This window comes from Pleurodeles waltl, chromosome 1_1, assembly GCF_031143425.1.
Source record: "Pleurodeles waltl isolate 20211129_DDA chromosome 1_1, aPleWal1.hap1.20221129, whole genome shotgun sequence".
NCBI lineage: Eukaryota > Metazoa > Chordata > Amphibia > Caudata > Salamandridae > Pleurodeles > Pleurodeles waltl.
This window is the reverse complement of record NC_090436.1, coordinates 82,906,051-82,928,641: the sequence shown is the minus strand read 5'-3', so window position 1 is coordinate 82,928,641 and position 22,591 is coordinate 82,906,051. Positions and strand designations below refer to the sequence as shown.

The 22,591-nt window shown below is 44.6% G+C and overlaps 1 protein-coding gene across 1 annotated transcript in view; it reads right to left on the bottom strand.

Annotated features, from left to right (window-relative positions):
- The window catches only part of DCAF12 (DDB1 and CUL4 associated factor 12), a 150,652-nt gene extending 135,025 nt beyond the window's left edge, over nucleotides 1-15,627 (bottom strand). The window contains exon 1 of the mRNA XM_069216673.1: nucleotides 15,329-15,627. Coding sequence (XP_069072774.1) covers nucleotides 15,329-15,385 — 57 coding nt within the window. The 5' untranslated portion in view covers nucleotides 15,386-15,627. The remainder of the gene's footprint in view (nucleotides 1-15,328) is intronic.
- Between the last annotated feature and the right edge of the window lie 6,964 nt (nucleotides 15,628-22,591).

Sequence of the window (22,591 nt, the reverse complement as noted above, 5' to 3'; positions counted from 1 at the left end):
CACAGAAGGAGGTGAGTGCGCACCAGCATCTGGAGAAGTATCCAGTCCACTGGCTTCCCCTAGATCCTCATACCAGTCATGCTCCTCTAATCCATACTCTAAAGGGTCCTCAGACCCCTCCCATTCCTCACCTGTGCCTGGCTGTTCAAAATAAGCCTCAGGCACTGTTCTGGGCCGTGCCTCGCTGTCAGAATCGGCATGGTAAGACGTCATTCCAGCTCCGGATGATGTGGAGTGGGGATGAGGCTTGTACCACAGGTGGGGGGTGGGGGGGGTTGGCAGACAGACATGACAAAGTCGAAGTCCACTTGGACTTCTTCTTGTGCCTCTTCCTCGAGTGCCCCGAGGACCTCGAGAGCGAAGGAGCGTGCTTGGGGCTCCTGGAGCGGTCCCGCAACCGCCTCCTCGGGACCAGGACCTCTCAGGAGTCACGCCAACCGACGTCAACTGCCGGGCTGCCATGAGCGTTAGAGACCGCTCTCTCAAAGGCTTCGGGGTCATGTCGAGGCACCAGAGACATACCTGATTGGGGTTCGTCACCCACATGGCACGTTAGCAAGTGCCACACAGCTTGAACCCAGTCTTCCTCATTAACATCCTCGCACAGACACGAAAAATCTTTGACAAAAAGGTTGAAAAAAGGCAGAGAGTAGCTCGATCCCGGACCTGCCCTTAACTAGGACAAATGGAAAAGAAATGACGTACGTGCACTGGGATGGTGCCTTTATAGGCGACCATGACGTCACAGACGGCTCCAATGACCCCGGCGATGCCACGCGGTGCTGAATGACGCATGGTAATCCGAACAACGCCACCCTGCCAGGGGCAAAGCTGCTACCACTTCACTAGCTCTGGGCGTTCCAGTCCTGGAGATTTGTCAGACGGCAACGCTGGCATCTTTGCACACGTTTCCACAACATTACTGCCAGGACAATCCTGTACGGAAAGACAGACACTTTGCCCGTTGAGTCCAAAGGACTTTTTAGTGTAGTAGAGGTATCCGCAGACCACAACCAGGAGGTTATGGCTTGGGTATCTATTCAAAAGGTAAGGAATCTGCACCTAGAAGTCTCTATCAGAATAACCATTCAAACTGAAGGCAGCATCAATGTTACAAATCAACTTAGACACTCTATAACAACAACTATAATGATATGGGAAATTAATCACATGAAGTGCAGAAAAGATAAATAGCATTTATTTAGAGACAAAACAAAGAAAAAAAAAGTGAACTTTGAACCAGCTTTGTCACTGAATAGAAAGAAATTATTTTTAGGTGAATCTCAATAAGCACAGACTTTGTGCAGTCACTTAAGATGAAGAAAGGCAATACATACAGTGGGCCGAACCACTGCCCATGCTGTATGCTGCTGTGGGGGGCATGCAAACTTTAAATCACAGTTTAAATGACCAATAGATGAACCTGGCTCACCAAATATCCCTTTTGTATGTGCAGTTTGAGTGAATTATTTTAAACACAAGATTCAGGTGAGATAGCTAAAGCTGTCTCAAAGGCTAGACTTAATAAATATATAAAAAGATGTTCCTAGAACCACATGTTGATGGGTTTAGATGGCATTAAAGTGATATAGTAGAAGAGGGTCTACCTTCTGACACAGATTCAGGACCATACAAGTGGTGACACTGCACAATGAATTTAACACAAAATCTTGAGCGGCTGTGAGTGGTATCATATGGGTGGGCATGGTAGTGATGGACCAACAGTTCTTGTCCAAGTCTGAGACTCCACCTTTTTATCCAAGACGGCAGTTAAAGCCATAATTAATTGGACACAAGTCTGAGACAGAATAAACTTTAGTATCAAGCCTGCTATAATATGTCTGCTCTTGTCTCTGGATTTTCAGTAGCTCTGAAATCTTGAACGGACTAGAGCTTGGTCACTTGACGATTGGCTGCAAGCAGCCTCAAAGTAGTCACACATTCACCAACTTTGACTACTTCATCAGAATCACTAAAAAGGAAATGACAAATTTGTGAGTTTCCCTGTACCTAGATTGAAGCTTTAACATAAATATTTGAAATTTTGCAATATCACAGTTAAGCATAAAGGTGACAATACCAAGTTAACAGACTTTGCCCAGCTACAATTTCCCCTGTGAAAATACGGTGTGTGCGGACCATAATGTTAAGTGCATCTTATGCCACTATCACCCCCAAACCTGGCAGCTGCATTATTTTAATAAATGCATACAATGCAAAATGTTATCCTAGCTCCCCCTTAACGATGTATTCTTTGTATAGCCTTTTATATTAATATCAACTGCACTTAAGCCCGTTACCTGCTCCTTCAACCTGCTTACTACCAACTTTGTAATTATTTACGTGCCTCCTCGTCCAATTACCTCCTGTGCACCAAATCTCAGCATTACACACCCCTAAAGACAAGACCGCCTTTACCTTTCTCAGCGTTACCTGCCCTCCTCACATCTTAGTCCTCTCCACCTCTAGATAGACACTATAAATCCTCCCCCTTCTATCTTCCTAACCTGGTACTAACTTAGAACGTGTTTTCTTCATCAGCTCAGCCATCTTTTTAGATACCGAATATGTAATCTGTGCCCAGTCTTTCAAACCAGTTATTATTTGATAGTCATCTAGCCGCAGATTCCTTACCTTGGAATTTCTCAGGCGTCAGATTGGACCTGGATGATTTTTGTGCGAGCTGTACCCCTGCACGCAGTCAGGTGGCTTTGCTCGGTTCAGCACAGTCTTGTACAAGCCAGAAGTGACGTTGCGATCACCTATACAGGCACCACATTGGCATGTGGACGTCAGTTCTTTTCTTTCCACACCAGTTGGTGCTGATAAGGAGAAGAGCTTTCCCTCTGTCGGTTTTTGACAGAGTTTTTTTGATGTTTTGTCAACTATTTTGTCGGTGTGCCAAGGGATGTCTTTGAGGAAGACAGGATTTAAGCCATGTGGCGCCTGTTACCGCGTCATGTCGGTCTGTTTATGGTATCTTGAGCGCAGCCGCAACTCCAAGTCGTGCTCAGACTGCTAGACATGGCACGGAAGGCTTTGAGGGAGTTGTCTCTAATGTTACTTGCAGTCGGACATGCAACGTTGCGTTGTGCGACTCCTTGAAGGTCTCGGTCCCGATCGAGAAGGTCACGGGACTGCTCCAGGAACCCCAGGATCTCTTCGTCCCACTCCAAGTCCTCAGGACGTTCAGGGAAGAGGCACAAGAAGTGTATTTTACCTTCTCATTGTGCGTTGCAATGAGCATGGAACATTGGCGTTCCTGGCAAGGTTCTACTGAGCTGTCGTCTGCGTCGACTTTGCGCCTCCCTGGGAGCTGGAGCACCTCTGCTCAAGTCAAAGACTTTTACAAGGCCGTGCACTATGTATTCAAGTGTGCAACCCCTCCGGAGTGCCTTTGGGCCCCCTGGGGGGCAGGGGGATGGTCAAAGGGGGCCCCATCAGGCACTGTGCCAACGGCTCTGATAGGCCCTTGTGGATCAGATTAATGACTCAGACCAGCGGCGGTCGTGTCAACACAACTTTCCCCGACTCCAGTCCCGACGCAAATGCTCCCGGCATCCCCAGCCCTATTCTGATACCCAACAACTCAGAGTTGGAGCGACGTCACTCAAAACCGATTCCAACAGGACCAATTGATTCTAGGTGACTGCCACAGCTTTATTCTGAAGGGCTAGGCATGTAGGATGTTTGAGAGGGGTCAATGGACCCTTTAAAATACCAGTTAGAGAGTTCAATGGACTGGTGTGAGGAACTGAGAGATGCCAGTGATAGGATACCTCTCCAGATACTGGTTTGCTCTCTTCCCAACCGTGGCTATGGAGGAGGAAGCAAGTTACGCTATGGTGGTTAAGAGGACAGCGGTGGTCCTTGACCTCTAACTTCCCTCTGTGGTGGTCAACACTAACCTCTTGACAAAGTGCTTCAGCCCAGAGCTTCTCCATCCAAACCCCTACTCCCCTTTAATGTAGCACTGACTGATGTCCTGCTCAGAACCTGGTCCAAGCCCAGCAGAGAGGCTCCTGTGAACAGGAAAATCGCCTGCTGCCATCGCCCTGCACCTGGGAAACCAAGTTTCCTCACCCAACACTGAGAGCTTGGTAGTCCAAGCCTTAACTTCCCATGGCGCGTTCCCCGTCACACCCCTGGACAGGGAATCCAAGAGGCTGGATAGGTAAGAAGATGTTTCCACCAGCCTGGCATTGCAGTTGGTGAATCCTGCGTGCTTTTTGGGCCGCTACTCCCACACATTGGGCTATCCTCTTCCAAGCAGTTAATGTTATTCTGGCAGCCAGGCATCCCTTTACCAAGATGGTGTACGACGGCTGATGGCAAAAGTTTGAATTATACTGTACAGAAAGGTCTCTCTCTGATACTCTTCTCTTCACTCTTACCCTGGACCAGCAGGGCTCTGCCCTGGGTACACTTAAGGGCTGCCTCTCTGCTCTGCCCCCATTCCTGCAGCTGCCGGACCAACCCTCTTTAAGTCTCCTATTGTTAGCAGGTTTCTTAAACGGCTTGTAGATATGTTTCCCCCATCACCCTTTACCATGCCTCAGTGGGACCTTAATTTGATTCTCACCTACCTTTGTGTGCTTACTTCGAGTCGCTACACAATTGCCCCCTCCAGCTGCTCACCACCAAGATAGCCTTTTTAGTGGCAAGAACATCTGCCCGGAAGGTGAGTGAGCTGCAGGCTTTGTCATCCAAGCATCCCTATGTGACTGTGTTTCTACACAAATTGGTGCTTTGCACTAGGGTCTGTTTTCCACCAAAAGTGGTGACTCCATTCCATCTGGGACAATCGGTCACCCTGCCCACTTTTTACGTTTCTCCACATCCCTCTAAAGAAGTGGAGCGACTCCATCATCTGGACCCAGAAAAAGCATTATTGTTTTAACCTGACCGCACAAAAGAGTTCCGGGTGGACGACAAACTCTTCGCCGGGTATATTGGAGTAAAGAAAGGTCGGGAAGTACAGAAGCGAACCACTTCATGCTGTGTCATTTTCTGTATTAAGATCTGCTATGCCATGGCTAAAAAGTAGCCTCCTGAAGGCCTAAGGGACCATTCCACCAGAGGAAACACTGTGACCACAGTGCTAACTCGTGGAGGCTCAGTCCTGGACATCTGCCAGGCAGCAACGTGGGCATCCCTGCACACATTTGCCAAACACTACTGCCTGGACAGTCAGGTCCACAAGCATGGGCATTTTGCCTGTACCGCAGCCCACTGCCGTGGACGGTATTGCTTTGTTATCTATACAAAGGTCAGGAATATGCGGATAGATGTGTCTATCATATGAACAAGTTACTTACCTTCTGTAACGCATTATCTGGTAGAGACAATATCTAGCTGCAGATTCCTTACGGACCCACCCATTTCTCCGCGCTCCGCAGACAGATTTCTAGGGTTAGGGATGATCCCTTTAAGGGCACTAGTTTGTACACACCAATGTCAGTGCACTTCATGGCTCCTGGTGTGAAAAGTCGTGAAAATAATTGCCATCTGCCCGCTGAGATGACGCCTATATAGGTAACCGCGACATCACTTCTGGCACATACAACACCAACGAACTGAACCAAACAAAGCCACCTGACAGTGCACAGGTGTACTGCTCATGTAAAAATCTTCCACATCCAGTGTGCCGCCTGGGAAATTCAGAGGTAAGGAATTTGCGGCTAGATATTGTCTATCCAGATAATGCGTTACAGAAGGTAACTTCTTCATTTAGTACTTTTGGAGTGTGTTTATTTGTTTATAACGAGAATCCAAAAAAACAATTTCACTTTCAACGGAATGGATATTGCTGTGTGATCAACACGGGACAGATGTTTCAATAAGAATAGTAATTTTCAATTGTTTGCTTAATTCTGCCAAGGTAGGCCAACAGTGCATGTTTGGGTTGTGGTTTGATGCAGCTTTCATAACTAAGCACCAATCATCAGTACTCAGTCAATTTGTGCCCCAAGAGGATAGACATTGATAAAAACAATGATACTAACTATTGCACATCGATAAATTTCAAGTATCACTTCAGCTTTACTAATGAGAACAGCATTTGGCAGCCCGGTAATAAAGATACTGAAATACTAAACACTGTTTTGAATGAGATTTTTCTCTCAAACAAAGGACGGAAGAGAGCGTGCCCAATATCAGATTGCATTTTCCAAGGTTCTCAGGCAGCATTTTGCTCACACTGTAAATACTGAACTTCGTATACTACAAGCCAAGCCTTTTAGTAATCAACCTTAGATATAATAAGTATTTCCACCACTGAAACATATTCACAGGAGGAGAAAAGCATTGCAGCTCTAAGGTAACAACCTTAAAATAAACTACTCGGAACTATGGATTCAACCTAAGTTTTGCGTTTTTTTAAATAATATTAGATCATGCTCTAAAAAGATGATGCAGAGATACACGAGTGTCTGAACAGGTGGCTAGTACTTGAAAATATCACTCAAATTTTGTTTAGCTTCACAGGTACCAGATAGCTCATCAAATTAAAACCTTGCGCTACACTAGTGAAGCTCATCTGGGGTTTGCATCAGATAAATCTCTGTCGCGTTGCCACGAGAGCACTCGCAGATAAACATTAATCAATAGAAACATTGGTAAAATACACTTTTGTACTCTGAACAGTGACTACAATAATAAGGCGAGTCTCACCATAAGTTTCCCATCTGACAAAAGCAATATTTAGAGACAAGTGAGAGACCTGGGAAAATTAAGCCAACTATCATAAGAGGCATTTTTTATTATGTAGTGCAGGGTTCACAAGCACAAATGAGGCGAGAGTGCGCACAATGCCCTTTATTTTCTCTAAGAATTTGTTCACCCTGTGGTGTTGTTAGAACTTTGTGAGCATTTCATTTCTGTACCACTTTTGCACAAGTGGTTCAAATTCAGCCAATATACAGATACTTTAGTAAGTATATGTTTTCCTCTAGGAAATTGCACATTTCCTTGTTATTGTCCTTATGAGGCCCTAAATAACCGACCCGAAATGTGTCAACTTCCTTACAGAAGTCCCCTGAAAAGAGATTTATTTTAATTAAAATTCAGCGAGGAGGAATTATTAGACTCTATATTGAATTGCCTCTGGGAATATTAAGAACAATTGACTACAAGTAGAGACCTTGTTTGTACAAAAACTATATGACATGATTTGTTTCAATCTATATAGACTCAAATATAAAATAATGACGGAGGAACACAGCAATCAAAAAAGGATCTAAAACATGGATACAAAGTTATTTTGCCAATAACAATGAGGTTATTATGGTAAAGAACTGTTTCACATTTTTCATCTATCCATCTATAGAGCCCATTGTTTTTCCTTCCATCCTACAAGGTGGACCAGATGCACTCCGCACTCCGACATATGCCGACAGATTAAGCATTATCATGTCAGATAATGTCCTTCCAGGCCAACAAGGGCAAAATTGCTAAAAGGGGAAGTTCTACCTGGAAATCTAGACTTTAGTATTTTAGAGATGCCATGGAGTGTTGTGTAATTATCTTTTTAACAAATTAGGTACTATAGGTGGACTGTTTTATAAAATCATACAATGAAAGTTGATGGCACTATCAGGCAAATGGACACCACCAAAAAACATCAAGTAACTATAATGGTATCCCTATTTTAAAAAATTAAATAAAAAACAAGGAGTAGCCATAGAGAGGTGTTTGAGTCAAATATCAGACTCCTTTAAGACTTGGGTGGGGTCAAGGACTTAAAAATAGAGCCCTGTAACATCAACTTATCTGTGTTACAAATACCTTCCACTTGGCTGGCCAGCAATATTAATCTCAGGTGAGCTTGGTGCACATCTGAGCTTTTAAGATCCAAAAAGCTCTTGAAGACAATATTCCAATCACATGATATGAAAACTGCTGAGACCTGCAGCGCAACACATCCAAGGAAACCTCACCCATCACACATTTCAGTACAGTGTGAGATGGAAAGAACTTAACCAAAAACCAATAAAGGTCCTTATCTGACAAATGCAAACCAGGCAAAGAGAGAAATCGCATTTACAAAAGATGCCTGCTTAATATAAACCAACGGTTAGTTAGTCCTCTCCAGCAGGTAAACAATTTACTTAATAAATATGTTTGTGTAGCACTAGAGCAATAATGCACATAACACAGAAAACTTTACAAAGCAAATATGTGGGGTACATGTGGGAGATGGATATATACAGTAAGTGCAAAATATCAACAGTACTACAGGGAGTGCAGAATTATTAGGCAAATGAGTATTTGGACCACATCATCCTCTTTATGCATGTTGTCTTACTCCAAGCTGTATAGGCTCGAAAGCCTACTACCAATTAAGCATATTAGGTGATATGCATTTCTGTAATGAGAAGGGGTGTGGTCTAATGACATCAACACCCTATATCAGGTGTGCATAATTATTAGGCAACTTCCTTTCCTTTGGCAAAATGGTTCAAAAGAAGGACTTGACAGGCTCAGAAAAGTCAAAAATAGTGAGATATCTTGCAGAGGGATGCAGCACTCTTAAAATTGCAAAGCTTCTGAAGCGTGATCATCGAACAATCAAGCGTTTCATTCAAAATAGTCAACAGGGTCGCAAGAAGCGTGTGGAAAAACCAAGGCGCAAAATAACTGCCCATGAACTGAGAAAAGTCAAGCGTGCAGCTGCCACGATGCCACTTGCCACCAGTTTGGCCATATTTCAGAGCTGCAACATCACTGGAGTGCCCAAAAGCACAAGGTGTGCAAGACTCAGAGACATGGCCAAGGTAAGAAAGGCTGAAAGACGACCACCACTGAACAAGACACACAAGCTGAAACGTCAAGACTGGGCCAAGAAATATCTCAAGACTGATTTTTCTAAGGTTTTATGGACTGATGAAATGAGAGTGAGTCTTGATGGGCCAGATGGATGGGCCCGTGGCTGGAATGGTAAAGGGTAGAGAGCTCCAGTCCGACTCAGACGCCAGCAAGGTGGAGGTGGAGTACTGGTTTGGGCTGGTATCATCAAAGATGAGCTTGTGGGGCCTTTTCGGGTTGAGGATGGAGTCAAGCTCAACTCCCAGTCCTACTGCCAGTTCCTGGAAGACACCTTCTTCAAGCAGTGGTACAGGAAGAAGTCTGCATCCTTCAAGAAAAACATGATTTTCATGCAGGACAATGCTCCATCACACGCGTCCAAGTACTCCACAGCGTGGCTGGCAAGAAAGGATATAAAAGAAGGAAATCTAATGACATGGCCTCCTTGTTCACCTAATCTGAACCCCATTGAGAACCTGTGGTCCATCATCAAATGTGAGATTTACAAAGAGGGAAAACAGTACACCTCTCTGAACAGTGTCTGGGAGGCTGTGGTTGCTGCTGCACGCAATGTTGATGGTGAACAGATCAAAACACTGACAGAATCCATGGATGGCAGGCTTTTGAGTGTCCTTGCAAAGAAAGGTGGCTATATTGGTCACTGATTTGTTTTTGTTTTGTTTTTGAATGTCAGAAATGTAAATTTGTGAATGTTGAGATGTTATATTGGTTTCACTGGTAATAATAAATCATTGAAATGGGTATATATTTGTTTTTTGTTAAGTTGCCTAATAATTATGCACAGTAAGAGTCACCTGCACACACAGATATCCCCCTAACATAGCTAAAAATAAAAACAAACTAAAAACTACTTCCAAAAATATTCAGCTTTGATATTAATGAGTTTTTTGGGTTCATTTAGAACATGGTTGTTGTTCAATAATAAAATTAATCCTCAAAAATACAACTTGCCTAATAATTCTGCACTCCCTGTAGTCCAAAACTACATACACAAACAGAGGTTACAAAAATGCAGGCATGAACAACTCCTTGGAGCCCATGTGTGGAACAAGAACAACTGTCTATTTTGATTATGTGTGCATGTCTTGGGAGGTATGATGTAAACCAACCGAGAACCTTGTCTTCAAGGCCCTTGTGGTCTTGAAGGGTACCAAATAGGCATCATGATCAACAGAGTTAAATGCCATAGATAAGTAAAGTATTATCAGCAAATAGGAATCCCAGTTAAGGAAGAAATGCAGGAAATCAATGATTTTTAAGACAGCTGTTTTGGTACAGCGACTTGCTCCAAAATAAGACTGGATCTCATCAGGAAGATTGTAGTCAATGACAAACTGTTTTAATTGAAAATGCTACAGAGAATTTTAGACAGGAGAGTTATAACACAAGCAGTTTGAAAGTTATTGATATCACCTAGATCAGCAGAGGTTTTCTGTTTTTTTAAGAGAAGGGAGACTTTTTCAAATATTAAGGATTCCAAAAATGCCCATTCTATGAATGAAACATTGATAAAGCTAGACCACTAAGACTCAAGAGGGGTGTGCTTTTGTTGGCTAAGTAACCCAGTAATGGTTCCGCAATATGCTTTAAAGATTTACGTTTGGAAATAATACTAAGACTTTCCACCTAAGATAACTTTTCTAAGACAGACCAGTTGTTAGGCGTTTTTCTGCATAAGGCAGGGTGCGCAATGTTAAGGGATGTGGAATTCCTATCATCTGACACCCAGGACATTGTTTGGTGTCAAAGGATCAACATTTTGAAACACGCTCTTTTGGCTTGCCAGTCAGTCTACTGGCAAGATAAGCACCCATTCGCCTGAAATTGTATAAATGGTTCATTAACATAAAGCCTTTACAATTCGGGTTAAGTATTTCAAGGAAATGCAATGCAATAAGCCCTTAATGCATTATATACAGAGGTTCCCATATAAGAACATGTACAAATATTTACAAAATCTGTGGCTGTTAATATTTTTGGAGTAGCCCTAGATTATATGCAACTTCATGAAGTAAAACAGAAGAAAGCTTGGTGAGTGCTTTAAAATATTGTGTACCCACATACTATTTGCAATTTGAAAAAAGGACCAAAGTTTCAGGCAGTTTGGTAAATTATCATGCAAAATTTAAGTTCAACTTTAAATACCACTTTTCTTACGACATAATTTAATTTAAAGAATTTGATGCACATCAATATTTAAAGATAAAAAATGGAAAATCATTTTAACACCATTAAGGTAACATTATAGGCTACTTTTATCACAAGCACTGGTGAAGCCAGTGGTTCTGGCGTTGGCTGTCAGTCTTTTGGCTTTATCAAATGGTTCTTTTATCATGGTTTTGCAGCACTTTACTGTTGAGGAAGCTGCAAGTTCCTCCTCAATCTTATATGAAAATAGATGTTAGAATCAAACAATATTACCATGGTTCAATAAAAAAACACATAGCCATATAACTCTTTGGCACGGAAGGGCAATAGTTTGTGAGTGGCAGTGCTCTTTTTGAAAAGGCCAAATGCGATCATTCATAGTGGCGTTAGCCAATGGCTGAACTGGGCTGACCTGCTGGCCCATGCTGTATACAGTCGTCAGTGGAAGGAACAAGTGACTGAAACAATAACAGACCAATAATACAACATGTTGGCTGGAAGTCCCTAAATTATTATACATATAATGTTAGTAAAATCATAATGCAAGAACTAGAAAAAAAAAAAAAAAAAAAAATTTAGGGCCCCCATTTTTAAAGAAAGTTACAAGACTACACATGCAGTTCTTTGAACTCGCACTGGTGCACATTTATACAATTCACAATATTTTACAGAAGTAGGCCAGTAAACCATACTCCTAGCAAACGTCTGTGAATTCCATTTTCGAAGAGCAAATGCAGTTGTAAAAATTTTTTTTTAATCTCCCGCTGTGTACGGAATTGGGTTCTTTGTCGAAGTGCCACCCCCTCACCACACACACAGTTTTTGCCTGGTATTTGATGCAATTTTGACTGGAGTGCAGTGGGTCCCTGCCAACTAATCCCCAGTGTCAGTGTTCTTTTCTCCAAAACTGTCCAATTGGCAAATCCTTTAGAACCCTCTGTAAGCTCCCTAGTAAATGGTATCCCTGGAACCTAGGGCCTGAGGTGCTAAAGAGGGCCCCTAATGGCTGCAGCACAAATTGTGCCACCCTAAGGGACCCCTCACCAAGCACGACAGACTGGTATTGCAGGCTGCGTGTCTTGGCACAGACAAAAGTGAAAACATGACATGGCACACAGCCTGTGTGCCATGTCCTCTAACACTGCATGCAACATATGTAAGTCACCCCTCTGGCAGACCTTACAGCCCTTAAGGCAGGGTGCATTCTATTACTTGTAAGGGCATTTCTGCATGAGCAGATATGCCCCTGCTATGTCCTTGTAAATTCTCAGACATAGTAAGTGGCCAGGGAAGCCAGCTTAAATGCACATGCTGGACACTGGTCAATACGAGTTGCCCAGCTACATGATGGCTTGACTGATCAGAGGGATATTTGGTAGCAAACATTTCATACGGGTGAACCCACACTAATACCAGTGCTGGATTTACCAATACATGCACCCACAGGGCACCTTAGATGTCCCCTGAAATCCTACCAGCCTCTGATGTGCTTGATGACTGGTTTCTGCCACACTTCCACCCGAGACACGGTTCTGGCCCCTAGGGTGACAGCCTTCTGCTTTCAGGAGGCCCAGAACAAAAGCCTGTCGGGGCAAAGGGTGAAACACCCACTCCCACAGGATGACCTGCTGATTAGCATTCCTAAGGTGGCAAGCTTCAAAGGGCTGCCGCCTTTGAAATGCGAATCTGGTTCCCCTCACAGGAGAGAAAGCCACCTGTTTCCAGAACTTGTTTTTCCTCCTATAAGAAAACACTGCAGAACTCAGAAATTACACTGTGTCCACTTTTTAAAGTAAATAGCATTCCTAATTAAAAATGTGCTTACCAGAACAATTATTCTCTTGGAAACTAACGTAAGACAGACAGAAGTGGTGCAATTAGAATAATTATATATACTGAACTGGGATAGAATCATAACTTCAACATGGTGAAAGGCTAGCAGATCCACAAGCATTGGCAAAGCCCATCTGTCTCCGCAATGCAAGAGCTATTGGGTTTGTCAATGTCAGGGCTTGTGCACAGACAAGTACCCTGGCATGCAAGGCACTTACTTGCTCCGGTGTGCCCCTTTCCACTCACTTTAAGCCACTTTGCGGACTCTAGGCCCTGCAGCGTATGCCTGCGCTGCACAGACTACAGCTACAGCACTCTGTGTGCACTGAGAGTAGCCAGGGGTGGAGTCAAAGGGAGGGGGTGCATAGAGAGAAATCCAGAACCAGGGAGCTGGTGGGGGGAGGGGTGCAGTGGTAAAAGAAATGGTGGAGAGGGAAAAAAAATGGGGGAGAGGAATAGAAAGACATATACAGAGAGAACCAGGTGGGAAACAGCATCAGAGAGAGGGGGCTAGAAGGACATGGTCTGAGACTGGGCTGCAGTAAGGCCATAGCCACAAGCGGCCGACAGAAGTCAGGCCAGCCCATCTTTTAGTGTAGCCTCCCTAAATCCTAAGTCCTCATATTACTAACTCAACTGTGGCATTTAAAGTAAGCACACAACTTTGTTTTAAATTTCTTTTAACCTTTTTTTTATGGCAAAAGTAGCCAGGAGTTGTTGCAGCTGCCAGCAAACCAACGCACATATAATCTATCCTCATAAAGTCTGTTTGCGCCTTTATAGATAACCCATGGTGGCGCGCCCCTCTGTCAGACAGTAGTGTGCAACTACAGTGAACCTGCCTGTGACCTCTTCCCAAGCTTTCTATACTTCGCTTGCATTGGACGGAGCAGCAATAAATATTCAAAGTGCCCAATCAGTGAAAGCACTGCGGTGGCATATCTTATGCCCACATCAGAAAACGTTCTGCTGATGAAGTCTCTCACTGTGTGACCAGAGAAATGTAACGACATAAGAACAAGCTTTACAGGCCTGTTTAAATAAACAGCGTGACTGAAAACACGAGCGCTTGTGTTAAGTGCTCAAAACAAACAAAAAATGTAGCCCCAAAACAATGCCTTAAAATGGCAGCTGTGTATGTTTAGTAGTAATTGGTCCATGCTCTTGGGAAAGCCTAATGCCTAAAGTCTGAAAGAGGTATGACGCATGCATGCCGTGGACAAATAATGGGGAGAACAAATAATGGAGCGACGATGGAGGCAGCAAATCCAAAGCCTATGGGCGGGCTGAAGCCCACAAAGTACATACAACAGGTCTCTTCTCAAGACAGCACATACACGCTGCCTAGAGCAGAGACCTAATTGTGTACTGTGATCAAACAGTTGGCCTAAACAGAGCTCTTTCATAATGAGAGACAATGATGCAAAAGTTTGACATAAAGAGAACACTTGTGTATTCAAGGTTCAGTATCCTCAGAAACATGGCATCATCTGATCATTGCTAGACTCCAAACCCTACCATATTATGATAGAACTCTGATATAACAAGGACGCTGCCACCAAATGGCACCGGTGATTTTGTATCCAGGACAAGTACATTTTTTGGAGCATCCAGCTCCTCAGAAAAGTAGATATCTTATAAAATTGCACACCCATGAATGTTAGAGGAAGGTTTAAGTGCTGTTTTTGGCAAATTCATTTGGACTGAGTTTGAATATATAGATTTCACTAAGATCTGCTAGACAAGCAGATATAAGATGTCTTCAAGATTTATTATCGAAGGGTTCTGGCACTAGGAGTGCCTATTCATTCTAAATTTGACAAGAGTAAGACTGTGCAATATAACTATCATACCTAAAAAACATTACCTAACAATAATCTCCATTCTTCCGGCGTTCCTCCTTCGTGTCCTGTGCACGCTTAGTACGTCTAAGTGCCATAAGCTATGACGAGGCCATACTAACGGCAAAACAGCATAAGTAACTTACACAAGTAATTATGAAAACTTAAAGATCTCTCTCTTCTACATCATCTTATCTTGATCACTGCTGTGTTTTGAAACAAAGATGAAGAACGAGCGATATACACGCAAACACGATAACCTAAAAGCAAGTTCCCCGATTTCCTCTTTGGCATGGTATCTCCTTAATTACATACGAAGAAGGCTGAGGGTGGCAAGCAGCGACTGAGACACAGAGCAGGCAGCCGACTCCAAACCTGATGGAAGCTTTTCAGTCAAATCCTTTTCGAGGTTAATCTCATTAAAGCCACAGAGCTGTCTGGGATAAGAGTATAAAGGTTTGCTGCGAGGGTGAAACAACTTAGGTCTACGAGGCAGCAAGTATAAATGCACTGAGAGGAGAGAGGTTTGCACTGAGGGCGAGTTGACAGAATCCCCCTGTCACCTGCCCTCTTGCCATACTACCAGTGGAGCCCTCCTGCCTGGCCTCTTCCCCTGACACACTCCTGCAAAGGATGTGCCACTGACCCCTCTGACCACCTCTACCTGCCCTGGGGTGTACCTGCTCTCCCGCCTCCGGAGCTGCCTTCCGCTTCCTGCTAACTGTTTTCCTCGCCATAGTAGAAGCCGCGGAGGCCTCGGAGCCGCATGGAGAAGGCGGGGGGCGCGTTTTGGCTCATGTATTGTCGGGTAGAAGCTTCTGCGGGCCCGGGGACGGACACCCGAGGCTGTGCTCCGGGCCGCTTCCAGCTCTCAGGACCCAAACTACAGCGCGTCACACCGACCGGGGGACGAGGGCCAAGCACTGCGGCGCCTGCCTGTCTTTGTTGACGCAGGCGCCATCTTACACGAGAGAAGCCCCGTTGAAACCGACCGCGCTAGTTTCCTTTACTGATCTTTTCAAATAGCTGAATGAAAACTTAATTCTTTAGTAATATATTGGAGGCGACTAACGTGTTCAATACAAATCAACTTTTTCATTAATTACTATTTAAGAAAAACGAAACATGCACTACTTTGTAGAATTAATTATGCAATAAACCATTAGTAACACACGTTGCTGAACTGCATGCAGTATTCTAAAAACTATAACAGCATAGATGATCGTTTTGTTTATTTCCATTTTACCCGACTGGAAAGCAAATCTGCCCCATTCAAGATGGCCGTACTATTAGCTAACTAGTATACCCTCTGCGATGCTTTGCCTTTCTTCTGTTTCAGTGTCCCTTTTGTCCTTCTTCTATTTGGCTCTACCTGCCAGGAACTCACAGAGCAGTATTGTGTCATTAAATGTCTTTTACCTGGCAAGATCACCTTTGTTTCCAACATAACACATTGACGATGAAATGGGAGCTGGGTACGCTTATAATCTGTAAACAAAGTCATACCAACGGCCATGCAAGATGGACAACCTTCACTAGTTTGTGTTCTTCAGTGACTGAGGACAATGTGTCCTTTATTTTTGGTTTCGGTTTGTATTTGGGGTTAGCTATGTTCTTTACGTATCTCCTAATACAGAATAAAAATATTACCGAATTGAAGTATGCATATACAATAACTGAAAGTTTAGGGCAGAAAGGGTGGCAAATCACTTAATCTTCCCGTGCCTACAAAAAATTAATGTGTCCTTGTGTGAAGTAACTGGTGCTCATGTAAAGCGCCTCAATACCTTCGGGTCGAGTTCTCGCTATATAAAACTGCAAAAAACAGATTGCTTGAGTCGGTCCTGGGGACCATTGTCCGCTTCGACTGGAAAACTGCAAAGGTGGAAGGGGGAGAGGGTATGCTTTTGGGAAAAGTTTTCCTAGAGGAAGACACCCCAGGGTGTGCAGAGGATGATATGAATTTCCTATTGAGAAGCTACTGCCAGGGAAACCCAGATCGGTTATCCTAGAATGAAAGAGCCATTATTACCCAGAAGCAATATTATCCTTGGTGCTTCTTTCTGAGATGTTGAAAAGCTCCTGGTGGATAAGAGGTAAAGGAGGAAATGCACAGAGGTGCTTATGAGGCGAAAGTAGAGAAAGGGGGTCCACTTTCATAGATCCTGGTGTAAGAAAGAGTTAGGAGAACATTGGTAGGCAAGTCTCTTAAATGCAAACAGGGCTATAAAAGGTGTCCCAAACATTAGGTATGTTAGGGAGAACAGCCGTGTTGACATGAGGGGAACACTGTGCTGGGCAATCATTCTTCTTCCCTCTAATGTGAATGACCCTCAACAACAGTAGATAACCTGCCCAATCTACTATCTGTTGAGCTACCAAGTTGAGGGGACCATATCTCATCCCTCCTGTTTACACAACACATGGCCACTGTGTTGTCTGTCTTGATTAACATGTGTTAATTGCAAATGATTTCCTCAAAGTGCAACAATCCCCTTTACACGACTAATATCACTTTCCGGTTGGAAATCTTGAATTCTTTTTTGATCCATTATCTTTCTTGAATCATTCTGGAGATACATGTTGTTCCCCACCCCTCATTCATGGCTTCCAACATTATTACTGAAGGAGATTGTGGATGTAAAGGAAACACCTTTCTGAGAGACTTTGGTATTAGCCACCACTGTAACAGGAGTATTTTGATCCCAGTCCAACAAAGCTTTCCATTGTCTTAGAAGTCACTTGGATTTAGCCTGGATACCAACCTCACCCTCATGGAGCACACTGACAAAAATATAGATGGCCTGGTACCAGCTCTCTAAAGAAAGTCAAACTGTTTCTTCCGGACAGAGACTACAGAACTGCTATACAACCCCTGATACTGTTGCATCTGGTTGGTGGGAAAACCCTACTCCAAAGCCTCCCAGACTCCACACTGGAACCCTTTTGGGGCATCCTGTATGCTGCTGTATGTCTCATCTGGGGCCTGAAAGAATATGATTACATCACCACCATATTGATAGAACTCCATTGGCACCCCTTGCCGGCCCGCACCTTTTTACAAACCAGCAGCATAATTTACAAAGCAATAACGACCATCACCCTGGTTTATATTGCAGACTTCAGTCTTTACATTATTCAGGCCAACACGTGTAATCTGCAAAGAAGGACCCGAGTTGTTGATGTATTTTTACATGACCGACCTTGGGGGAAAGTTTGCTACCGTTCAGCGGTTTCCAAAGGGGAGCTATACGGTCTGTCCTCCCTGCAGATGGTTATTCACTACACACCACAGTGGATAGATTACCACATTTGCCACACTGATCAATGGACATTGCTGGCCACTTACCTCAGTGGGTGAATGGTGCATATTTTGTTGTCTTGATGATGACCCCTGAACGAATAACCCTGTGGGTCCAAACATTGACAATTGTTTAACAAAAACCGGTTCTTAGAAATGGTTTGACTAGGGATGCAAAAACACCCATTTTTGGGGGGTTATTTGTTCTCTCTGGATGTCGCCGCCAGTCATGTGTGCATATATATACATTGTATAGCACATTCACACATATCATTTTTTCATCACATCACTTGAACTGCACCTTTTTTACCTTTAGGAGCAGCTGTTTTTGTAAATCTGTTTTAACTGAAATTGAATTTTGCAGGTTAATCAAGAAGCCTGTTTGTCAATAAATGTGATTTAAATTGAATCTATTTCACATTGATTTATGCACAACTATTGCTGTGGAAGTCTAGGGTTATACTTCCCCTTGTAGGACCTTTTATGTTTTGTCTTTTTTTATCTTTCCCAGATCCGAGGGTTACTGGGTAGCCCCTTAGAAACTTATACATATATGGCAGACAAGTTCACTGTCTCTGCTGGTTCTCAGTACAGCTGCAGCCAGGACACCATCAGACTGCAGACTAACAAGTGCAAAAAAGAAAAAACAAGACAGCAGGCTTTTTCCATGTATGCACCCAGAATCTGTAACAACATCCCCATATCCATCATAGCTGCCTGAAAGCAGGTCCATTTTAGGAAAGGTTTGAAGACTCAACTCTTTAAAGAACACTACATCATAATGCATTAACAACCCACAACCCAGCTTCCTCTACTATCACTTGTTGGCTTTAAGCCTGTCTTTAACCTTGCATTATGCTGCTTTCTGTTTAGTTTCCAATTTGAAAGGAATTTTCCTGATCCAGAACTTAAACCTGTATAGGTCGATGATCATTCTGTAATCCCCTCAAGGTTTTGGTACCAGAAAGACCTTGCAGTAGATACCTTTCCTTCTTGTATTCTGGTACTGGTGAAATTGCATCCATCATTTAGCATTAGGTTCTGGATGTATGATCTCAAGACTTGCTTCTTGATTACGTTTCTGGGGTAGGCTGAGTCAGCCATTACTCAGGAATCTGAGGTAGTTTCCCCAGGACTTCCTGAATAACCCTATCCTCCTTCCTACTAGTCACTCTTGGCCATTTCAGTGATAGTCAGGAGTGTTAGGTCTTGTGTCGAGGAGATCTCATATTCTTGTGTTCATTTTGATTCCTATATCCCTTCTTCTTGTTATTCCTAGGGTAGGATTGCAGCATCTGAGTTGATCTTCGTAAAGGTTGATGGAAAGAGCATTTAAAATAAGAAGACAACAAGCTGGCATCTGTAGACTCAATGAAATAAGAGAAGTGTTTCTCTTCTTTAAATAAATTATGCAGTTTCTCCTTGAGTTCTTCTCCAAAATGTTTTGCATCTCCAAAGGGCGTCCTAAAAGCCAGAGGTTTCTGCACTGAATCTATATGCCATTCACATAAAGCAGATCACTCCTTGCTGCTAGAATGGCTCCTTCAGCTAGGGTGGCAGGTCTTACAATGGCAAATGAAATGTCCAAAAGGAAATTGATCTGCTTTTCAGTTGTCTCCAAAAGAGAATCATATCATGCTCTACTCCTTCCTGAATAGCCTTATAAAAAAACCTTAAAGTCGAACATCAGAGTCTGTGAAATATAGGCATCATAAGTTGCAGCCCACATTTCAAGATAAGATCCAGAATAAGATTTCTTGAGTGAAGAATCAATATTTTCATCCATTTGTTTTTTCAGAATATGTTCCTTAGCCATGGAAGTGTGTCCCACCAAACAACCTAGGAATGGGACTCTTGTCGGGCTCCTTCTTTTTTCTGAAAACAACATCTGACATGTTCGTGTATGGGAAGATATAATTAAGGAGACTTCTGTAACTGCCTTAAAACAGGATGCGCTACTTAATAAGGAAGAAGAACAGCATAGGATCTTGGGATCCTCTGCAGGATCAGAATCTGAAGAGGATTGAATCCAATAAGGTTGAAACACTTTAGAGTCAATGATATGTGCTTATTGGTCCCCACGACTATAACTAAGGGAATACATGAATCTTCCATATATCAGTGGCACTGGTTGCCAGGGGCGTCAGTCAAATGATGCACACTGCCCACCTTCCAGACAGTGTGCCTCATTTACCATATGTATGATAACATGATTCTTCGTCCTCCGTCTTCTGTGCTTCCTGCGCCTGCCCTCCTGCTCCTGTCTCACCTCTCTCCCTCACTCGCCTCCCCTCTCTATCACCCCTATCTACCCCGTTCGCTATCTGCCTCCCTCACTCTAATCTACCTATCTCTCAATCTCACTATCTATCTCCCTCACTCACCACCTCCTCCTATCTACCTATTTCTCTATCTCTCCACTTATTTCTCTACCTCTCCCCCCCTCTGTTACCTATCTTCCTATCCTCTCACTCTACATCTCACCCTCACCCACCTCTACAACCCCCACTCCCCTATCTTCCCAACCCTACTCCTATCTCTCTCCCTAATCTCCTAAACTTCCTAACACTCACCCCCCTCCACCCTTAAACCCCCCTGCTCTTCTCACTCTACCTGTCCCCCCCTCCCTCGCGCTTTCCCGCCGCGACCTCCTGCACGCCCCGCCCCCCAGCTCCCATTCGCCCCCAGCTGACCCCTCCCTCCCTCCTCCCTCTTATGGCAGCCGCTGCGCGACAGTGGTAGCGACCCTTGACCCAAGGGTAGGTCGCTCCCCCTGCCGCTGCAGCTCCTCCAGGTTCCTAAGACCGCCCAGCTACCTCGCAGTAGGTACCCCCCACCTCCCAGCCCCTCGCCCTGCCCCGCGCTACTCACCCTCTCTCCTGCTCCTGCTTCTTTTCTTCCTCTCTGTTTCTTCCTCCTTGCTCCTCTTCTGTAATCTTCTTCTGTACTCTTCTTTTCCCTGTCTTCTCTCTTCATCTGTGTGCTTCTCAGCCTCTCCTGTCGCCTCTCTTCTTCTTCATCTTCTTCTGTGGTCTTCTGCCTTCTGTTCTGCGTCTTCTGTATCTCCTTCTGTGATCTTCGGTGTTCTGCTTCCTCGTCCTTTGTCTTCTGTCTTCTGTTCTTCATCTTCTGTCTTCTGTTTCTTCTGTTCTTCTGTTCTTCTGTTCTTCTGATTTCTTCGTCCTCCATCTTCTGTTCTTCCCGCGCCTGCCCTCCTGCTCCTGTCTCACCTCTCTCCCTCACTCGCCTCCCCCTCTCTATCACCCCTATCTACCCCGTTCGCTATCTGCCTCCCTCACTCCAATCTACCTATCTCTCAATCTCACTATCTATCTCCCTCACTCACCACCTCCTCCTATCTACCTATTTCTCTATCTCTCCACCTATTTCTCTACCTCTCCCCCCCTCTGTTACCTATCTTCCTATCCTCTCACTCTACCTCTCACCCTCACCCACCTCTACAACCCCCTCCCCTATCTTCCCAACCCTACTCCTATCTCTCTCCCTAATCTCCTAAACTTCCTAACACTCACCCCCCTCCACCCTTAAACCCCCCTCCCCCAGCTCTTCTCACTCTACCTGTCCCCCACCTCCCTTGCGCTTTCCCGCTGCGACCTCCTGCACGCCCCCGCCCCCCAGCTCCCATTCGCCCCCAGCTGACCCCTCCCCCCCCTCCTCCCTCTTATGGCGGCCGCTGCGCGACAGTGGTAGCGACCCTTGACCCAGGGGTAGGTCGCTCCCCCTGCCGCTGCAGCTCCTCCAGCTCCTCCAGGTTCCTGAGACCGCCCAGCTACCTCGCAGTAAGTACCTCCCAGCCCCTCGCCCTGCCCCGCGCTACTCACCCTCTCTCCTGCTCCTGCTTCTTTTCTTCCTCTCTGTTTCTTCCTCCTCGCTCCTCTTCTGTAATCTTATTCTGTACTCTTCTTTTCCCCGTCTTCTCTCTTCATCTGTGTGCTTCTCAGCCTCTCCTGTCGCCTCTCTTCTTCTTCATCTTCTTCTGTGGTCTTCTGCCTTCTGTTCTTCGTCTTCTGTATCTCCTTCTGTGATCTTCGGTCTTCTGCTTCCTCGTCCTCTGTCTTCTGTCTTCTGTTCTTCATCTTCTGTCTTCTGTTTCTTCTGTTCTTCTGTCTTCTGTTCTTCAGTTCTTCTGATTTCTTCGTCCTCCGTCTTCTGTTGTTCCCGCGCCTGCCCTCCTGCTCCTGTCTCACCTCTCTCTCCCTCACTCGCCTCCCCCTCTCTATCACCTCTATCTACCCCGTTCGCTATCTGCCTCCCTCACTCCAATCTACCTATCTATCAATCTCACTATCTATCTCCCTCACTACCTCCTCCTATCTACCTATTTCTTTATCTCTCCACCTATTTATCTACCTCTCCCCTCCTCTGTTACCTATCTTCCTATCCTCTCACTCTACCTCTCACCCTCACCCACCTCTACAACCCCCCTCCCCTATCTTCCCAACCCTACTCCTATCTCTCTCCCTAATCTCCTAAACTTCCTAACACTCACCCTCCTCCACCCTTAAACCCCCCTGCCCCAGCTCTTCTCACTCTACCTGTCCCCCCCTCCCTTGCGCTTTCCCGCCGCGACCTCCTGCACGCCCCCGCCCCCCAGCTCCCATTCGCCCCCAGCTGACCCCTC